The sequence below is a fragment of the Humulus lupulus genome, chromosome 1 (genome assembly GCF_963169125.1).
Source record: "Humulus lupulus chromosome 1, drHumLupu1.1, whole genome shotgun sequence".
Lineage (NCBI taxonomy): Eukaryota > Viridiplantae > Streptophyta > Magnoliopsida > Rosales > Cannabaceae > Humulus > Humulus lupulus.
Window position 1 is genome coordinate 285,094,913 of NC_084793.1, and position 20,151 is coordinate 285,115,063.

Genomic DNA, 20,151 nt, shown 5'->3' on the forward strand with positions numbered 1-20,151 from the left:
AAATTTGGTCATCATTAATTTACTTATTTGAAAATTCATTATCACGGTAACACATACTTTTATTTTGTTAACATGTTTGTAACAATGATTTACATAATTAATTTGATAAGTAAAATATTCAATTTTTGTAACTAAAAAATTTACAAAAATGTTAGATGTTAGAACAACTAATATTAATATTATAACAAGTAGTAACAAAACTATTACAATTAATAATAAAATTGTTACATCCAATAACTAAAACTCATTAAAAAGTATAAATTTGTTACAAGATTGTAACAAGTAGTAACAAAATTATTACAATAAGTAAATAATTTTTTACAAATTTGTAAACAACAATTACAGATTAATTCATAACAAAAAAAAAGTCTATTTTTGTAACAAAAGTTTACAAAACTAATTCACAAATAAAATTATATTTTTCAACTAATAGTTGTATAAATAATTTATATATTTACTTAACATAATTGTAATAAAAATTTACTAGTTTTATAATTTTAATAGTTATTTATTCTCCCAATACTATTCATAACACAACGTTACTAATTTGTTGTAACATCTTGTTATTATTTCAATAATTAGTCATCTTTTAATATTATTTAAAGAGATTAATTTTAGAAAAATTCACAAAAATACATTAACATTTAAAAAAAAAATATGTAAAATACATTAGGTTACAAAAATACGGAATTTTTATGAAAAACACGGAATGACAAAAGTGTAAATACAGAATAGCAGTGAAATACAACTTTTTTTTGTTAATAGCTTACAAATTCGTAAACATGTATTACATATGCGTAAATTAGTTACATAAAAATATTTTTGTAAACAATATTTACAAATATATAACCAAGTTTTACAGATTTGTAAACAAGTTTTACATTTTTGTAAACAACACTACTTACAGAATAATTCGTTGCTAAATTTTTTTATTTTTGTAGCAATGGTTTACTTAACAAATTTTATAACTGAAAAAAATTATATTTATGACTAATATTTTTAAAAAGTAAGTTGTGAATTTAGTTAACATATTTGTAACAAAAATATATAAAATTAAGTTTGTAACTAAAAGAATTTGATAATTAGTATATACAAAAATGTTAAATTACATTAAACAAGTAATATATATATATTTTAAAATTGTAACAACTAATAAAGAAATAGATTATATTGATTAAATATATAATATTTTATGTAAGCATAAATATTTATTTAATATTAATAATTATATTTATTTTAAATATTTATAAGTAAAATATTTATTTGTAATTATTATTATTATACCAAAAGTATCTATTAACTAATTACTGAAGAGAAAAAGACAAAAAAAATTAAAGTATTGAGATTTTTTTTAAAATATATAATATGAAAATTGTAATATTTGTATTATAGGAATTAATATAATTAATATAGTTTAAAATATAATATCAAAATTGTAATGATTTGTCAAAAAAAAAATATTAAAGTAATTTGACGTATAATATTTAAAAGAAAAGTTGATTTGAAAAAAAAATATATGCGGTTCAAAATTACATATCAATAGGATACTGGTAGGGAGAAAAAAAACATGTGTACAAACTAGTTAGGAGAAGCACAATAATTTTGTAATTTTTTTAAATTGCCATATAAAACGAATTCTTTTAAAATTACCATGTGAGATGTAAGTTATGCGCATGAACATATAATGTAAAAGTGACCTAAAATGTTAGATAAAAGGTAATGTGTGTGAATATCAAATAGATCATTTTCCTAGTAAATTAAGAAGAAATGCTACTCCACTCGTTAAAAAAAAATATTCTCACTTTCCTTTTTCCATACTAATATTATCTCATATCAAACAATTAGTATTCATAATATGCTTTGATATACATATATATATATATATAACAAACGATAAATATTGTCATATTATACCCTATTTTGATTTATTCATTTGTATTTTAATTTGTGTAGTATAGTGAATATGGTATTAATATGAGAAAGCCAATGAAATTGAAACAAATGGAAAATATTTATAAAAGTTGTTGCTGGAATAAATGAGTGATATATTGTGATATGTACTTACTTGGTACAAATGGCTTTCTATATTATTAGGCACTCACATACATTAATATTAATTTGTAGTTTCAACTATTCTAGCTTCCCCACACACCTCTCATGATTCATATCAATCTTTGTCAATGTACAAATCCCGTGAAGCTCCAAGGACTACTCTATCGTTATATACAATATTATGGATAATTTCTTATATAAATATATATATATATATTTTTTCCAATCTTGGTGGGCATTTACTGCATGCAGATCCTTACAATTTTGACCTATTATATCAACCATCTCAAACGAAAATCATATGTGCTGATGTACCTAACATTGGTCTTTATATACGTGGAAACGAATAAGACACACATGTCAATCTTATTTATTTAAGAGCTTGGTTGTCTTATTCTTTTTTTGAAAAAGAAAGAAAAAACGGTGTAATTTTAACACTAATTTTCTATTTTATTTCAATTTCATTACATCAAATAATATAGAAAATACTTAATTTATTTAAGAATATGCATTAAAACCTTTATATAGTCATAGTTTTGCAACAAAACTAATTTATTACTTAATAGAATTAATATAGCTAAAACTATTTTATTTTATCTTAAAAATTTAAGATAACATAATATATATATTTTATACTTTTTAGATAATTATTATTATATGGAGACAATTATTAAAGTTGGAGTTTATTATTATTTATAATTAATTCTAATTTGAGACTATAAATTTTTATGATTATATAAGAATTATTTTAATATAGAGAATAACACTTTGTAGAAGTTTTATTGTATTAAACAAATAAAGTATATAAAAAAAAATGAATGTTGGCAAAATACAACAATCAAGATTCACCTGAAAATACCAAGAAATAAGCAACAACAAAAAAATACGCTACTAGAACCGAAATGTACTAAAAGTGCGAACAGAAACACTACAAAGTACATATAAGAACAAGATAATTTAAAGGTAAAAGTGAGAACCTAACTATTGAGAAGAAATTAGCTAACAGAAACTCCATAACTAATATAGCTAACATAAACTAAGTATACACTAGTATGCGAATGAAAACACTATAAAATAAATATGCGAACAAAACAAGTGTGAAGGAGATTGTTAACATAACTATAAAGAGAATAGCAAACATAAGATGAAGACATCAAGACTTATACTAGTTCGGAGAATTTGTCCTACGTCTAGTTGAGCACCACCGTGAGCTTTATTGAACATTGTACAACCCTCATTCCTTACAGTTGAGAGAAACACAACGTAAGCGACCGTACAAAAAACCCTTGCACCCAAACACAAACAAGCTTTCTTGAAGTTAATTTTCTCTTACTTACAACCAATACTTGTTCTCTCTCTCTCTTTCTTGAAGGAAACACAAATACATTGCTCTCAATCTCTCTCTAAAGATTACAAGTGAATAGAAAATGCAAGATCCGATTAAGTGTGTCTCAAATGGCTCCCAAAAACACCTATAAATAGCTAGGAGGCTTGTAAACCTACTTAACTCCTCTGAACAATAGGAAAAAGGCAGTAAGGGACATGACCAATGAGAAAGAGGCGATCAAGTCTCAACCAAGCACAATAAATGACTAAGTCTAAGAGGAATAACTACCACAATTTATAAGATAAATAGAAAATTATCATTTGTATTAAAGAAAAAGTGAAGTTGAGAGTCCTATTTGAGGTCACTATTTTCTCCAAATTTTCATTTCTAATGTTTACCAAGCTATTATGTCAACAACTTATTTGAAATGGAGAATATTTGTAAAGTTGTTTTGACAATATCACAATATGTTACAATAACTTTAATAGCTGTCAAGATAGATTGTCATAAAAGTGCACAATAATCAAAATAAGTATAAAAAATCACACTAGAGATTTTTTGCGTAGTTCGGAAAACTTAGTCTACGGATGAAACTGATTAGTAAATTATCACAAAATATAAGAGCACATTGACATATGCAAAGACAGACTCCTTCTATACTTTTGCCACAAGCATCTTGTATAACCTTCACAAATCTAGTTTCTTTGTTGATTCACTAATGCTCTTTAACTCCCTTAAAAGATGGCTAAATTGATCTTCTCCCGAAGATGTGTGCTTTCTTGCTCCTGAAGAAACTCTTGAGGCAATCTTCTCCCGAAGATTATTGAACTCATTATCAATGGATGACATATGCTCTACACGAAATAAATGTATACAAAAGGATGATACGTAGCTCCTAGACACTAGATTAAGTTATCCACTCTTAATCTCACAAAATAACTCTCACAACAATACAATGTCTTAAAGAATAAGCAATGAAAGAGATAAATATTTATGGCTGCTTGGATTCTTATTTGTAGCTGGAATGGTCGTTCAAAGCAGCCTACGAAATTTGCAAACAATAAAGAATGAATTGCACAATTTCTTTATATAGAAAAATTATGTCAGTCTGGCCATTTCGGTCATAACAAACTGATAAGTTGTCATGAAAAAATTGCAACGTACTTGGAAAGGCGGAAAGTCCAGATTCATTAGAATGTATATTTTGACGAAATGGGGTTCAAATCGTTTCTTAGTATAACTCATGAATTGAAGTATGTGATTTGAATATCACAACATATTCTTTAAATAAAGAAAGATTGAAATTTTTTTCTTTATTACACAAAATTTCATTTTCCAAAAAATGAAACGATGTTCTTTAAGGAAAAATATTTATTCTTTTTACAACCTGCAATCACCACAAATTTTGTCAATAAAAATATCACAAAATATTTTTTAATTAATTGACAAAAAGTCTTTAAGTCTAGAAAAATGAAAAGAATATTTTATTTAAAGAAAAAGCTTCGCATAAATAAAATAATATTTTCTAAGTGAATATAGATATATATGGACGAAATATTCAAGTAGAACATTGTCATAAATAGATATGATGATTTTTGAAAAAGTAACACTAAAGAAAACAAATCTGGAAAAATCAAGTCGTCGAAACACGTTATCAGTTTGTTGTCGGGACAACTACTTCAAAACATGTCAAAAGAATACTTTTGAGTAGGGCTGGCAATTTTCGATACGACACGATGACACGACTCGAAAACGACACGAAATAAATGGGTTTGGGTGACACATTTAATTTTCGTGTCATAATCGTGTCGACACGTTTAACACGTTTATTAAACGTGTCATTTTCGGGTCAACCCGCTTAACCCGAAAATGACACGTTAAGATAATATAAACACTTCAATTTATTTTTATATTATGGGGTGGCAGCAGCAGCTTAATAGAAAACATGAAAATAAAGCCTTAGTTTTTCTTTTTATTTAAGGAGCCCAACCCAATCTGAATTGAAGCCCATGACTTAAAGTTAACTAGGGTTACATAATATTTCCCTAACCCTCTAAAACTCACTTTCAGTTTCAGATCACACTCACACAGACATAGCCTCCCCTCTCGAACGAACACAGCCGCCCCTCTCGATCAACACAGCCTCACCTCCTCGCCTCCCCCTTGCGATCGACACAGCCTCGCCTCCCCTCTCGACACAGCCTCCCCTCTCGACACAACCTCGCCTCCCATCTCGACACAGCCTCCCCATTTTCACTCTCCCTTCGATTCTCACTCTCCCTTCCATTCTTGTTCTGTAAATAGCAGAGGAGCAGGATGGGCTTCGGAGTTCAGACACGAGAGGCTCACTCTCCTCTTCTGCGCTAGCTTCTCTCTCCACCACTCTCTCTCTTTCTTTGGTCGTCCTCTCGTCATTCTGCCACCCACAGCCACAACAAAACGGTATTTTTATTTATATATGTTTAGATTTGTTTCTAGTTATAAATTATAATGTAGACAATAAACTTAGTTTATGTTGAAGTTGTTATATCAACTTCAATAGGGAGTGAATTAGATTTGTTTCAGTTTTAATATCCTTGTTTTTAGGTGGGCATTTCTACACTCAAGCGAAAGATAGTGGTTCTCTATTTGTGGATTCTAATATTGATTTTGTTCTGAATATGAGCTCTGCCTTACTTGTAATTTTTATATGGTTAGCTACTTATTTTTATTTATGTTGATTGGTATTTATTGGTTATATGCTCCCAATGTTATGTGAATTATGAACCGCTTTCAATGTCTTGGTTTGAGTATATAAGTTTTGGTCTGTGTATGTGTAACTATTAGACAAGAAAAATGGGACGGGATTGCATTTTTAACATATTTGATGGGGAATTTTTCTAAAGATTTGGTGCTTCACTGAGATTTGATTTGTGAATTTATCTTGCAGATATTGGAGCAGGGAGTTTGTATTTTCAAGGCATTGATTCAAGGTAATTTTACTCTGTTATTTTTTTTTCAAGTAATGCTTTTTTTTTTTTTTTTTTTTAGATTTTCTTTTGTAGTTTCTTTCTCATTAATTGTTTCTCTGTGATACTAATTGTTATTAATTTCTATCTTCAATATTTATGCTAGATGGAAGATCAACCACAGGGTGTTAAAGAGAGTTTGGTGCAATCACATAACACTAATATGACTACTGAAAACACAGAAGAGTCAACTCAAAATGAGGTAGATTCTAAAACTGCAAAAGGAAAACGTAGAAGAAAATTGACTTCAAATGTTTGGTCTTGTTTTAATATGCTTCCTGTGGATCAAGATAATCAAACACAAAGAGCTGAATGCAAGCATTGCGGTAAAATATATAATGCTGACCCCAAGTATGGGACAGGAAACTTAAGTCGTCACATGAAAAGTTGTGAAAGAAGAGACACTCGTGATATTGGGCAGCTAGTGGTTTCTCAAGACAAAGGAATTGTGGCCTTGGGCTCAAAAAGGTTTGATCCGAATCACTTTCGTGAATTGATGACTCGTGCAATAATTTTACATGATTTGCCTTTTTCATTTGTTGAATATGAAGGTGTGAGAGCTACATATGAATATTTGTATCCTGGAATCACTTTAGTAACTAGGAATACTACAAAGGCTGATGTTGTTAAGATGTATGCATTAGAAAAGGCAAGGATTAAATCAATGTTGAATAATAATTCTAGTAGAATTTGTTTGACATCTTATTTGTGGACTTCTATAGTGACTGATGGTTACATAACCATTACTGCTCATTTCATTGATAAAGATTGGGTGCTACAAAAAAGGATTCTAAATTTTTGTTTCATTCCTCCACCACATTCTGGTGTTGCAATATGTTCAACAATGTATGAGTTACTATGTGAATGGGGAATTGAAAAGAAGTTGTTTGCTCTTACTTTGGATAATGCTTCTTCCAATAATGTGATTGTTGATTTATTGCAAAAAGATTTGACAGCTAAAAATGCACTTCCTTGCAATGGTAAATTTTTTCATATTCGTTGTTGTGCCCATATTCTTAATTTGGTAGTGCAAGAGGGGTTGAAAGATATAGATGGTGTGGTTCTAAAAATTCGTGAAAGTGCAAAATATGTTAAAGGTTCACAAGTTAGAAAGAAGAAGTTTCTAGAATGTGTCAATCTTGTAGGTCTTGACTCTAAGAGGGGTTTAAAGCAAGATGTGCCAACTAGATGGAATTCAACTTTCCTTATGCTTGATAGTGCTATATATTATCGTCGGGCATTTTGCCATTTGGAATTAATTGACAGAAGCTACAAGTCTTGTCCTTTACCATATGAATGGGAAAAAGCTGAGAAGATTAATGAAGTCTTAGAACAATTTTACAATGTCACTTGTAGTTTCTCTGGAACTGAGTATCCCACATCTAATTTGTATTTTCCATCAGTGTATTCTTGTTATTTTTCACTGAAAACAGCAAAGGAGAGTGATGATTCATATCTATCAAGTATGGGTAGTTTAATGATTGAGAAATTTGAGAAGTACTGGAAAGATTTCAGTATAATATTGGCCATTGCAGTGGTTCTTGATCCTCGTTACAAGTTGAATTTTGTGGATTATGCATATACCAAAGTTTATGGTGTAAAGGGATCACCACAATTTCTTGAGGTAAATGAGCATTTACACAAATTATTTTCTGAGTACTCTACAGAGAAGCCTTCTATGTCATTATCTTCTAAAAGTGATGCTCCAAACACTTCCAGGAACTCGGTACTTAAAAAAAATAAGACTCTCATGAAGGTAAACATAACTTGTTTAATCTTTTGAATTTTTATTCTGTTATATTACTTTCATATTGGTTTGAGTTTGATTTTTAAATTATTGCAGGACTTTTATTCTTTTGAAAATCAAGAACAAGCAGCTACACAAAAATCTAAATTGGAGTTTTATTTAGATGAACCAAGATTAAGTATCAATGTAGATTGTGATATTCTTGACTATTGGAAAGGAAATCAGTTTCGATATCCTGAGCTTGCTGCTATGGCTCGTGATGTTTTGAGCATTCCTATATCTACTGTTGCCTCAGAAGCTGCATTTAGTGTGGGTGGTCGGGTACTTGATCAATATAGGAGTTCACTTAAGCCAGACATAGTTGAGTCATTGATTTGCACAAGAGATTGGCTATTTGGAGATATGGGTAATTTAATTGATTTTTTTATCATCTATTTTAATTTTTATTATATATATCACATGTTAATTTTTGTTTTATAAATGTATATAGAGAACACAAAATCTATTCGTGTGGCTGTGGATACAATTATTGATGATGTGCTCAACTTGGATATCAATGACCATACATATTCAACATCTTCTCAAAATCAAAGTTCCCATGACAGTGTTCAACAAGACAGTAATCTAGTAATGGAAGGTATTTTGAATATTTTATTTTCTATTATATTTATAATTTTTTATGTGCACCATTCTCAGTATGTAAATCTTGATTTTTCTTTAATACTCTCTGCAGGTTGAACTTCAAAGTTTGAAAGTGAAGCTGCCTAACAATGGAGATTGATGAGCCAACTTGTTATTAGTTTAACTTAGAGACTAGAACTTTGAATTCATCATTTATATTATGTTTGAAACCAAGATTGTAATTTTGAATTTATCACCTTTATATTATGTTTGAGTAGATTAAACTTATGAATTTATGTATGGTGTTTGTAATTGTTGTATTATTGTGTGTTTGAGTGACATGTTTTATAATTTTCATTATTATGTTAATCGTGTCAATTTCGTGTCGTGTCATTAAACGTGTATTAATCGTGTCAGTTTTAGATTTGTGTCAAATGACAAATTTATTAAACGTGTTATCGTGTCGACACGTGTGACCCGCTAAGATAATCGTGTCGTGTACAGGTTTGGATTTCTGACACGAATAATAATCGTGTCGTGTACGGGTTTACTCTAATCGTGTCGTGTCATAATCGTGTCAACACGATTATGACACGATAACACGAATTGCCACCCCTACTTTTGAGTTATAAAATATTAATAGTCAATTTAGGGTTTTTACAGATAAGATGTCTTAGGAACTCCAATTTGGTACTAGATATGGGAGAGATTTTATTATATATATATGAATAAATATATTTTTTCTCTCGAACTATTACCATTACCCGATCGTGCTCTCTGATTTTTTTACGTTGTTTTAAATTCTCCCCAAACTATTTCCATTGAGACTTCTGTTAGTTTTCATACTACGTAGCTAACAAAATGTTGATTTGGCACTTATGTAACCACTACATGATAATTCAATTAAAATATTAATTTAAAAATTAAAAATATAAAAATGATTTTGAAGGATAAAAAAAAATTATATATATTTTTTACTTATTTTATTTTTTATCTTTTTTTATTTATTCTCTTTTTAAATTAAAATTGGACCAAAATGATTATTTGGTTTAATTGGGGATTTTAGAAGAAAAAAAAAAGGAAATCTATTGGAAAAATTGAAGAAAATATATGAACACCTTCCCTCTCTTTCTTCTATCATACGTTCTGCCAGTCGCCGACAACCGCCCTCCCGACGCTAGATCCGTACATGCACCGCACCAGGGGAACCACCGGCCACCGATATGTGGGACCTCGCGAGCTTTGGGCCTCACACCTCGCTTACGAGGAGAACGAGCCCACATTGAAGTTTCAACTCCCTATTGGTTTAGTCTCGATCCGACTCTGCTAAAGTAGAAGAAGAAGGAGGAAAAGAAAGTATCGGGGAAGGAGAAGAAAATCAAAAAAGTAAAAAAAATATTGAGCTAATTTTCTATTAATTGATTTTTTATTTTTAGTTTTGAACTGATTAGTAAAATTATCTATTATCTAATTTTTTTAATTTATTAATTTTAAATAAGAAAGTAAAATTTGTAATTATTAAATTATTTTTTAAATTTTAATTTAAAAAGAGAAGAAATAAAAATAAAATAAAAAAGAAGTACAAATATATAATTTTTTTTATATTTTTTAAAGAAAATTGATCTTTAAAAATAATTGTTTATAATTTTATTTTGAAATTGAAATATAAAATGACCTAAATTGTCAAATCAGCATTCTGTTAGCCATGTAGGATGAAAACTAAGGGAGTGTTTGGAAACAATTGTGTAATTACTAGTGTTGACGCGGTTCTTCGCCTACAGGTAATTAAGAAAATAAGAGAAATGAATTAGTGCTTAACAATGAACCGAAACAGATGAATGATCTTTTAATGGACTGGTGACACAAAGTACGTTTGCTAGGTGGTTCAAAGGTTAAAATCATTATACTCTACAAGTCAATATTATTGCTATGTGTCTGGTATTCTTTTACAGGGTATTTCCTTATACAATAGAATCCAACCCCTTGCAACTCTCAGGGTCTCCATATTTATAGGAGATGGCACCTGGGGTTGGTAAGGGGGGTCATCCCGTGACCTTCTTACCTTTCATATCACTTCTGTGGCATTCATGATTAATTCCTAAAACCTGACACATGAAGTGTGGTCTAATCAATAGGTAAGGGGGATAATGGGCCGCACGGCCCAACCCAGTTGTGGGTGCCTAAATACGCACGTTCATACTCCGTGTCCGAGAAGTCAGGGGTATATCAGACACGTGATGTCTGATATATGCACGTTTACCTTGCGTGGTTGACTTTATAAAAGGTCATAGCCTCCAACTCCAGCTCGTACCACGAGCTGGATGCCGCCTCGACCCGTGGCCTTCACAGTCCTGACTCGGTCCTTAAGTAATCTTGGTGAACCTTTGGATACCCCGAGCTAACGAGGTAGGACCTGACGACAACAGCTCCGGTCATGGGGGATCCACATGGCTAATATAATTTAGGCCGTATCTCAGCTCGCTAATAGCCCGTTGGAAAATTAGGGCGCACAACTAGGGTAGTAATTACATATCTCAGTAATTATATCATATTCTAAAATACAAGTTGTGTTTGGATGTTAAATGATAAGTACTTATGATTTCATATTATTATGTTTAGCAAAACAGTTAGTAATTACTGTGTAATTACATGGTCAGACAAACATGTCAAATTGAGTAATTACTTAGAATTACACAAACCCTAAGAGAAGTCCCACAACTATGTAACAGAAACAGTTCGAATGAATTTAAAACAATGGGAAAAATTAAGGGGCACAATCGGGTAGTGGTAATAGTTCGGGAGAAAAATACTATTTATTATATATATATCTCTTTGTTATCCCCATTTCGTGTCAGGGTTTTGGGCCTTCGCCCCGGCCCACGGTCAGGGGACCAACTCGGTATTTGGGCCTTGCCTGAGGACTCCGGGCTGGGCCTGCATATATGGGTCCAGGACGTTCCTCCGGGTTCGTCTCCAGTTTGAACGGTCCCGGCAATGTCCAGAGTGCCCGGACTGTCGCGGCCATCGCATCCCCGTCCCGGCCCTGGAATGGTCCGGGCTCGGAGTAAACGTAGCGGGCCAGGGGTAAACGAACCTGGACCGCTTCTTCCCCAAGCGTCCAGGACACTGAAACCGCCTCATTTCGAGTGAGCCTTGTCCCCCCACTTTTCACCTGCAGAAAGGGTCACCTTGGGATTATCTGCTGGCGTGTCAGGACTGCGCAGCCAAGTACTCTGACCGGTCTTGTCTCCCAAATCGGCCTCGTGACTCGAAGTGGTCAGAGCCAAAGCGCCGTTTTGTCGGGGGAATGCTTGCGTCTCAGGGCAACTAATTGGGCCTGAGCTGGTTTGGGTTTGGTGTGCTGTATATCTTTTTAGCTGGGGCCTCTACTAGGGAGGTCCCTTGTGTACATTCCTCGGATGGGTCCGGGTCGGATCCGGCCCAAACCAGATGTCCCCCTCGTCCTATAAATACAAGTTGTAATACAACGTAAAAGGGAGAGAGAAGGCAGAACCCCTGTTCAAATATAAGTAGAAAACTCCATTGTAAAAGCTTATCCTAGCTCTAATACAGATTTATACATGGACTCGTGGACTAAGGCTAGTTAACGCCCCAACCACGTAAAACCCTTGCGTCGATCTTCCATTTTCATTATTATTATCAGTAAATACCCTTCATTAAGATAGTTGCCGAAAATCTCGGTAAACACTCTTCTATATAAAAAGTGTGTAGATGACGAAAATTCTTAGTTTTTTTGTTAAATTTAACGGAATCTACCTTTAAAACTAGATATTTATAATTAAATTAATATAAATTCAAATATTATAAAATACTATTATTATAATAATATTTAATATAAGACTACATATTTAATAATTATATTAATATAAATTCAAATTCAAATGTTATAAAATATCATTATTATAATAATATATAATACAAGACTAAATATTTAATAATTATATTAATCTAAATTGAAATGTTATAAAATTTTATTATAATAATAATATATAATCCTAATGTTTTACAAATTATATTAATATGAATTCAAATATTATAAAATATTATTATAATAATAATATTCAATACAAGATTAGATATTTAATATTTATATTGATATAAATTTAAATATTATAAAATATCATTATAATAATAATATATAATACATAATCTTAATTTTTATTAAAAAAATTTATCATTTACATTTAAAAAGGTTATCATATTATATATATATATATTTTTTAAAAACTATAATCAATGTTTTAGTTTAATTTTTATTTTAATATGTTTATGTCATTCTTTTATATATATAATATTATTTATTTATTCAAAATTTATATGACAATCATATAAATTTAATAAAAATAATTAATAAATTCTATAAATAAAACTAAGCAAATGTACATTGTACATTACTTCTATTTAATATATATATATACACGTGTACATAATACATACACGTATGTATATGGTAATATTTTTGCAGTAACATATAGGGAATTATACATAAAGTGACAAAAAAGCCACTTTTTAAACATTTTTACTAACACACAAGTTTTTTAACATTTTTATTGTTCATCATATTTTTTCTTTCATTTTTACGGACTATACTCTCCGGCTTCAGTGGAACTTTCCCAGGTAGGAAGTCGGTGGGGTTGTGTGGGTGCTGGTGGAGGGGCTCACGCGAAGGGACTCTTGGCTGGTGGTTGCGACGAAGCGTGGGAGAGGCTCGACGTCAGCATCAGCGTTTTGAGTGTTGGGTCTGTGGCTTCGTAGTGAGGTTGGGTGCTTGGGGATCTAGCGTCTTGGAGCTGAGATGGGGAGAGGCGAGGGGTCCTGGGCTCGCGCAAAGGTTTAGGTCGGGTCGGGCTTGCACAGGTGGAATCACGCTTCTGATGTGCATGGATGACAAAGCTCGGAGCTTGGACGGGGTCGCGAATCGCAAGGGTGCTTGGAGCTTGGGACAGGGTGCACCTGGGCTCAATTTTGGGGCTTGGGTGAGGATGAGGCTAGCGGTTCTGGGTTCAAGGTTGGTTGGGCAATGAGGGCTGAGTGCAAGTTTTGGGTTTTTTTTCTTCAATATTGTTGTGAAGTTGTTGTCGTATTGTTTTTAAGTGTAATGGGTTGCATTGTGTTGTTGTGGGGTTGTTGTTTTTGTGTTATTTAGATTTTATGTATAGTTGTTTTCATATTGGTTTTTAGTTGTTTGAGTTTATATATAGGTGTTATGTTGTTGTGTTGATGTCAATTTGTTGTTTAGTTGTTTTCATATATATTTTGATTTAAAAAATATATATATATATGTTAGCATGTAGTGGGTTAATGTTTAGTTGTTGTCTAATTGTTGTTTATTAGTTGTTTCATTGACAACGTATTTTTGTAAATATAAATTTAAAAAAAATGTATTTTCCAAAAACTTAAAATAGCAATTTTTTTTTTTAAATGAGAGACAGTAAAAAAGTTAAAAAAACACCAACAAAAAAATAAAAGTATATTTTTGAAAAGCCCTATATATATGTGTGTGTGGGGTTATATGAATGAGGGATGTAAGTTAAAATAGTTGAAACTTTCCGATTTAGTGTATTATTATAAAATATTGTGTTGATAAAAAATAACCTAATAATGCATATTTTTAACCCCTGATTTTTCCCACTCACTATAGCGTATTGTTCGTGTTTAATTTTATAAGAGCAACTGTGAACGTTGTGCAATTGAATATAGTATTGAAAAATGTCATAGTCGAAAGCTTTTAAATCCACTTGTTAAACTATTATAATCCAATTATTCCAAACAATAAGAACTAATGGAATGAAAGCGAAATAGGTGCTTATGAAGAAGGTAAAGACCTGGAAAATACCTCTACTCCTCCATTCCCCACTCTATTCATTTTCTTTTTAGATTTCATTATCTTCCACTGCCCATATATAAAATTTTAAAAAACAAAAACTCTGAAGTCTATTTCATCGTCCCCATCATCACAATATACTAATAATAATAATAATAATATAATTATATGGAACCCAAAAGAGGAATTCCCTTCCAAAACCCACCAAAAAGAAAATATCATCATCTTAAAAAAAAAGTACCCATTATGTTATATCATGTCACATGAATTTTGATAACATATATGCGCACTTTTACATTGGGAAAAGTCAGAATTGCCCCGCAGGTACGACAACCAGGACCACTTACCCTTAATTAGGAAGATACTAGGAGCCTAATTAACCCAAATAGTAATGATCTCTTAACTAAAAGTGAACAAGATAAGGTTTTTTAGCAGAGCAGTGAAGCATCATGGGACAAATTAATTATATGCTCCAAAAGTTTCATTAAAAACTTTCTACTTACTAGTCATTACGTTACCTTCTCAATCGTATATTCTTATATACTGACACAAACAAAAGAGATATATTTAATAAAGTTTTCTCAGAACAAAATTGGAGAACAATTGCTAGGAATAGAGTAGGAAGAGGACAATTTGGATTTTAGAATAACTAAAGTAAATCCCATCATATAACAAAAAGATAAATCCAACCCCACATTAAATTAAGGCTGTGTTTGGCTCAAGGAGGATCTAAAAATGTCACATTCATTTACATGACTGGTATCAATGACATTAAAAATAAATAAACAAAAAACAATGGTGATATTCTCTTTTACAACAAAAGAAAAGACCCATATCTTTGTGAATAGGAAACTCTTTTCCCACCCCTATCAAAATCGCTTATCCTACGAGAATATCATCGAAAAATAAAAGGTTACAAAATCAGAAAAAAAAAAAAAGACTTTTTCTTTTTCTTTTCTTTTTTTCTAAAAAAAAAAAATTAAGATATTAGCCCATGATGATGTTTTGAACCTAATTTGGATTCTTTACGAAATTAGATCTCTCTGGGGTCAACAAAAATGGACAAGCCAGGAGGTGATTTGGTCCAGTCACCGACAGACCCGTCACTATAATCTTCCCCAAGTCTCTTAATGCACCACAAATCCTCGGCGCACGATAGCCTCTTCCAGTGCGGAATACCTAACCTAAGCGGTTCGTGGCTCGAAACCTCCGTCGCCACTACACCACACCCACGCTCCTTCGCCAAATTGTGCGCGTGACCGCAGAGCGCTTTCACGAACTTAACCGCGCGTGGGCCATCGCCTACCAATCCGTACAAGAAATGCAACCCAAACGGCTTGAACACCTCGGGCACCGAAGGGAGTTGGAGCCAGGGCAGAGCCCGATCCAGGACCCGAGTCGTCTTCGCAAGCGTGCGCTTCACTCGCGACACGCCACGGACTTCAAGCGTGAACACGTCCTTGGCGTTCCACACGCTGAGCAACGCCCACGACTCGGGCGGGATCGACAAGAACCGGTTCGACCCGGGCCACGTCTCTGTCGTGTAAGTGCCACGTGGAACTGCTAGAAACGTCCCCAGCGTGAGCTTGTTGTTGAGGACCGAGTCGATGTCGCGCGGGAAGAACTCAGTGGTGGCGTAACGCTTCCGGTAGAGGAACTCGGCGTCGGAAGGCGATAGCTTGATCACGGTGACCCGTGAGGAGACCCGAACCCGGTGAGCGAAAACCGGGTTGACGAGTATTGATGGTGTACGGAACTTTGAGTATCCACATTTGTCGGTAAAGAGATTAACGGAAGCTTGGTTGTCGTTATCGGTTGCTAAGTAAGAATATTCAGCACCATTTTCTCTGAACCACTCTTCCATATCACGAACCAGTTTCAACCCAATACCCATCCTCCTATTATTTAAAAAAATAAAAAATAAAAAAATCATCATCAAAAACAGAAATAAACAAAAGGGTATTTTAATAAAGACATAATAATTGGTGGGCATTTTATTCTTTTTTCAGAACTCGAGACTAAAAAAAATATTAATAACGATAATGGTGTATTATTTAAGTTGAATAATAAATAAAGGAGAAAACAGAGCCGAAAATGAAAAGAAAACACAATGATTTGTATTCTTTTGTTATTACTTTTATTTTTCATGAGAAGGACCAAAAGGTTTGGTACCTATGGAGAGGAGAAACCCGGAGGCCAAGTATATAAGCGACCTTGGTATAAACAGGGACAGGTTTAGGAGTAGCTTCGTTATTGTTTTTGCCATTTCTGGAAAGCTTTTTCCCACAAGTAACAGTTTTGATGCATCCCCTGATCATTCCTACTATCTCTTTCTCTTCCCCAATTATCGACTCAGCTACCTGTATTGGAAAATAAACATGTTCCAACCTTATTAGAAACTTGGATGTTCTTTCATATATTTATTTATAAAACGAAGAATATGTAACGACCAACCCCACGTTATGAATACATATATATTTTTTCTTTTGTTAGAAATGAATGAATTAAAGAACGAAAAGTTGATGAGAGTTATAAAAAAGAACAGAGTAAACAAACAAAAGAAGCTTGGTAGTGTGTTTATTGGTATGTATAGAATAGTGGTCTAATTACCAGCATACGGTAAGCAGGTGAGTTTCGGACTCGGCAAATTGGGTCACCCAAAAGGTCAGTGAAGAGAGAGAGCTCGCCGCTAGGTCCAACCTCACATCGCCTCTCAACATCTTCCACTCCCCAAATGTCTGTTTTTTGGTCATAGTTTCTCACCACTAATGAAACTTTACTCTCTTCTCCGTCCATTTTTTTTAACAAGAAAAGAAAGAGGAATACAATGGAGGAGGAAGAACTTTCTTCTCTGAAAGTAGTAGCACACAGAAAGGTGAAAGCCCACCAGTGTGATTGTGCCGAAAGGAACGAAACGATGGTGATTTTATAGAGAGGGAATGATTGAGACTTGAGAAAGAGAGAGCAAATGAGTGTTCACTGTTAAATCGCAGCTTTTTCAAGGCCGCGAAACAGCTTAAATAACGTGTGTTGTAAGCAACAAAGCTAAAAGGCTCGTTAGGCTTCGAAATTTGAGAAACTAGATAGAACCCAGCTCATATATGATCAAAAGCTGTACTGGGTAGCCGAGAAAAAATTTGAAAAGAAAAAAATATTAATAGTCAGAAAAAGTTGAGGTTAGGGTCAGGGAGCTTTTAAGCTGATTCTTCTTCTTCTACTTAGGTGGTGAGTAGTTCATCATATCATATCATTGCAGTGGTACGAGTGGCCTGGTGGTGGCTTTAAATACTTGTTTTTTGGGTCCTTTTGTGTCCTTTCTCTCTCTAGAATCCCCACACTTCTTTTTTATTTTCTTCTTCTTCTTCTCTCTCTCTCCTTTTATTTAATTAATTCAGCTTTTCTTTCGTGTCTTTATCTCTTCTTTTTCGTTTTATCTACACTAATTTCGAATAAATATTTTTTTTTTCTCTACTCCCTTCCATAGGACTAGTGGGTCTGTATAGTAGTACTAGTAAATAACAACATCACAAGGAAAATAAATGAAAGAAACCAAAAAACTATATTAAAAGTAATAAAGAAAAAAAATCAAAATGACATAACAAAAAGTAGGATAGTAGAGAAAATGGCGGCTATGGCTGCGCAGTCTTGTGATTCTTCCATATACTATTCCTAAATAAATAAAAATACTTTCTTTCTTTCTTTCTTTTTTTCTTTTAATTTTCTTAAGAGACATTTATGACCCCATTTCTAATCATTACTATTTTTTTCCCTTCTCTCTCCACAAATTCCATCCCTTCGACTTAACCCCACACCATCCCATCCCATACATGATACATCAAACCATGACATGCATTATCTTCATCAACATCATGGCATGGGCATGAATAATTTACTCAGGTGAGTGCTCTATGAGCTAATATCATCACATCATCCATGATATCCATGTCATGCTTTATGCGTTACATTAAAGTTGGCATTTTTCGTGTGCATGACATGATATGTATGCATGACATTTGGCCTTTCTTATGTAATAGCAAAAATGGCGACGTGGCCGAATTAGAACCGTTGCTTAGTGAGACAAGACCCTGGGTTTTCGGCCGTTGATTATTATTATCTTTTTTTTATAAGTGCTGCCTCTGCAAAAATGGCTTTTCTTTAAGCAGAAGGACTGATAACGTGGCATTTCCAATGATGATCAGCCTCATCATAAATATCCTCCCATCACAATCAAGTGGACGGCTGTGATAGGCACCAATCATGAAATCAGTGGCTTAGATTTTCACACACCTCTAATGCTATATATATATATATTCAAACCCATCTCAGTCCTAAAACCACGTGATGGAAAAATCTGTAAACGAGGTAAAAATACAGTTTGAAATCTAAAGATTGGATATATGAGATTTAACTACTTCATTGGGAAAAAAAATAAAAAATATACATGAAAAGTTCACTATACAGTGTGATTCTAATTATTGATAATGAAAGGACTATTAAGTTATGATCACTCGTAATTGTGATTATTTGTAGTAATTAAGCGAAGGAGTGACTTAATTACAGAAAATAAATGAGTTTCGACAATGATTGGACATTGACTCTAGGAAGTCGGCACGTCACAATTAATAGGTTTTTTTCGAGTAACACTATTGATTAATCAATCATTTTTTTCTACTAATAAACTTTGTATTAATAACTAGTGAGAACACAAATATGTGGGGCATAAGAACGGTCTAATTTTTCTATATTTATTGTTTTAATATATTTTGGATAAAAAAAAATCAGATCATGATAATGACCCTTAATTATTGAACATTTTTAAAATCAAACTAATGAAAATGAAAGGAATAGGAGGAATGGTCATAAAGGCGGACGAAACAAGCTATGTAGACTTGGAAGTTTCTAAGTTCAGAAGTATATTTTAATTTACACATAACACAAATAATAAGACAAACTGACTTTTGCGTAGGTTAAGAGAAAGCACCTAACAAATATATTATCATATATTTTTTTTGTTTTAATTATCTATTGAATAAAGACGAACCATTAAAAAATTAGTTATTGAAAATGATAATTGGGGTCCCTACATTTGACGGGTCTCGTTGAAATATCTAGGCATTTTTGGCCATAGGCTTGGAGTTGTTGTACTTAAAGACTACTCTGATTTTCTTCAATATTATTTCTCATGTTTGGTTGGACCCTTTTTTGCAAATTGAAATTTTGGTATATTTGCTATCATTAGTCACTACCACCATATATTCTGAGTAAGGATTTCTCTTTATCTTTTCAAGTTAGTGTACTTTTCCCATAATATTTTGCACAATTAGTTGTAGATTTTATAAAGAGACTGTTGATGAACACATTGACTTTTCTATAATTAAAATCACAATCAACAGTGGAAAATCCAATAAAAATATAAACTAGTAAACTACATGGAAGCTTTGTTTCTAATTTTTTTAAATGTCCATTTTATATGTGGTGGCTTACATATATATATTAGGAAAATAATATTAAGGAAAACCCACGAAACTTCCTGCTTTCTTGGATCATCTAT

General features: G+C 32.4%; 1 protein-coding gene across 2 annotated transcripts; it reads right to left on the reverse strand.

The window, feature by feature from the left end:
• Positions 1 to 15,269: 15,269 nt before the first annotated feature.
• LOC133808041 (probable N-acetyltransferase HLS1) lies at positions 15,270 to 18,019 on the reverse strand. 2 transcript variants are annotated; one of them, XM_062245847.1, is made up of 3 exons: positions 17,211 to 18,019; positions 16,773 to 16,960; positions 15,270 to 16,498 (listed from the first exon to the last, which is right to left on the reverse strand). In XM_062245847.1, the coding sequence occupies exons 1-3, from the start codon at positions 17,394 to 17,396 to the stop codon at positions 15,634 to 15,636; spliced, it is 1,239 nt and encodes a 412-aa protein (XP_062101831.1). In that variant the 5' UTR covers positions 17,397 to 18,019; the 3' UTR covers positions 15,270 to 15,633. The 2 variants fall into 2 exon arrangements, with proteins under 2 accessions (XP_062101831.1, XP_062101832.1); XM_062245848.1 differs by lacking the exon at positions 17,211 to 18,019 and having other exon boundaries at positions 16,736 to 16,800.
• Between the last annotated feature and the right edge of the window lie 2,132 nt (positions 18,020 to 20,151).

Bases quoted from the DNA above. Each gene is read 5' to 3' on its own strand.
- LOC133808041 (XM_062245847.1), bottom strand. From the start codon at position 17,396: ATGGACGGAGAAGAGAGTAAAGTTTCATTAGTGGTGAGAAACTATGAC. The intron at 16,961-17,210 runs GTAATTAGACCA...TTTCCAATACAG, and splicing joins CACCTGCTTACCGTATGCTG to GTAGCTGAGTCGATAATTGG. The intron at 16,499-16,772 runs GTACCAAACCTT...TTTAAATAATAG, and splicing joins CGGGTTTCTCCTCTCCATAG to GAGGATGGGTATTGGGTTGA.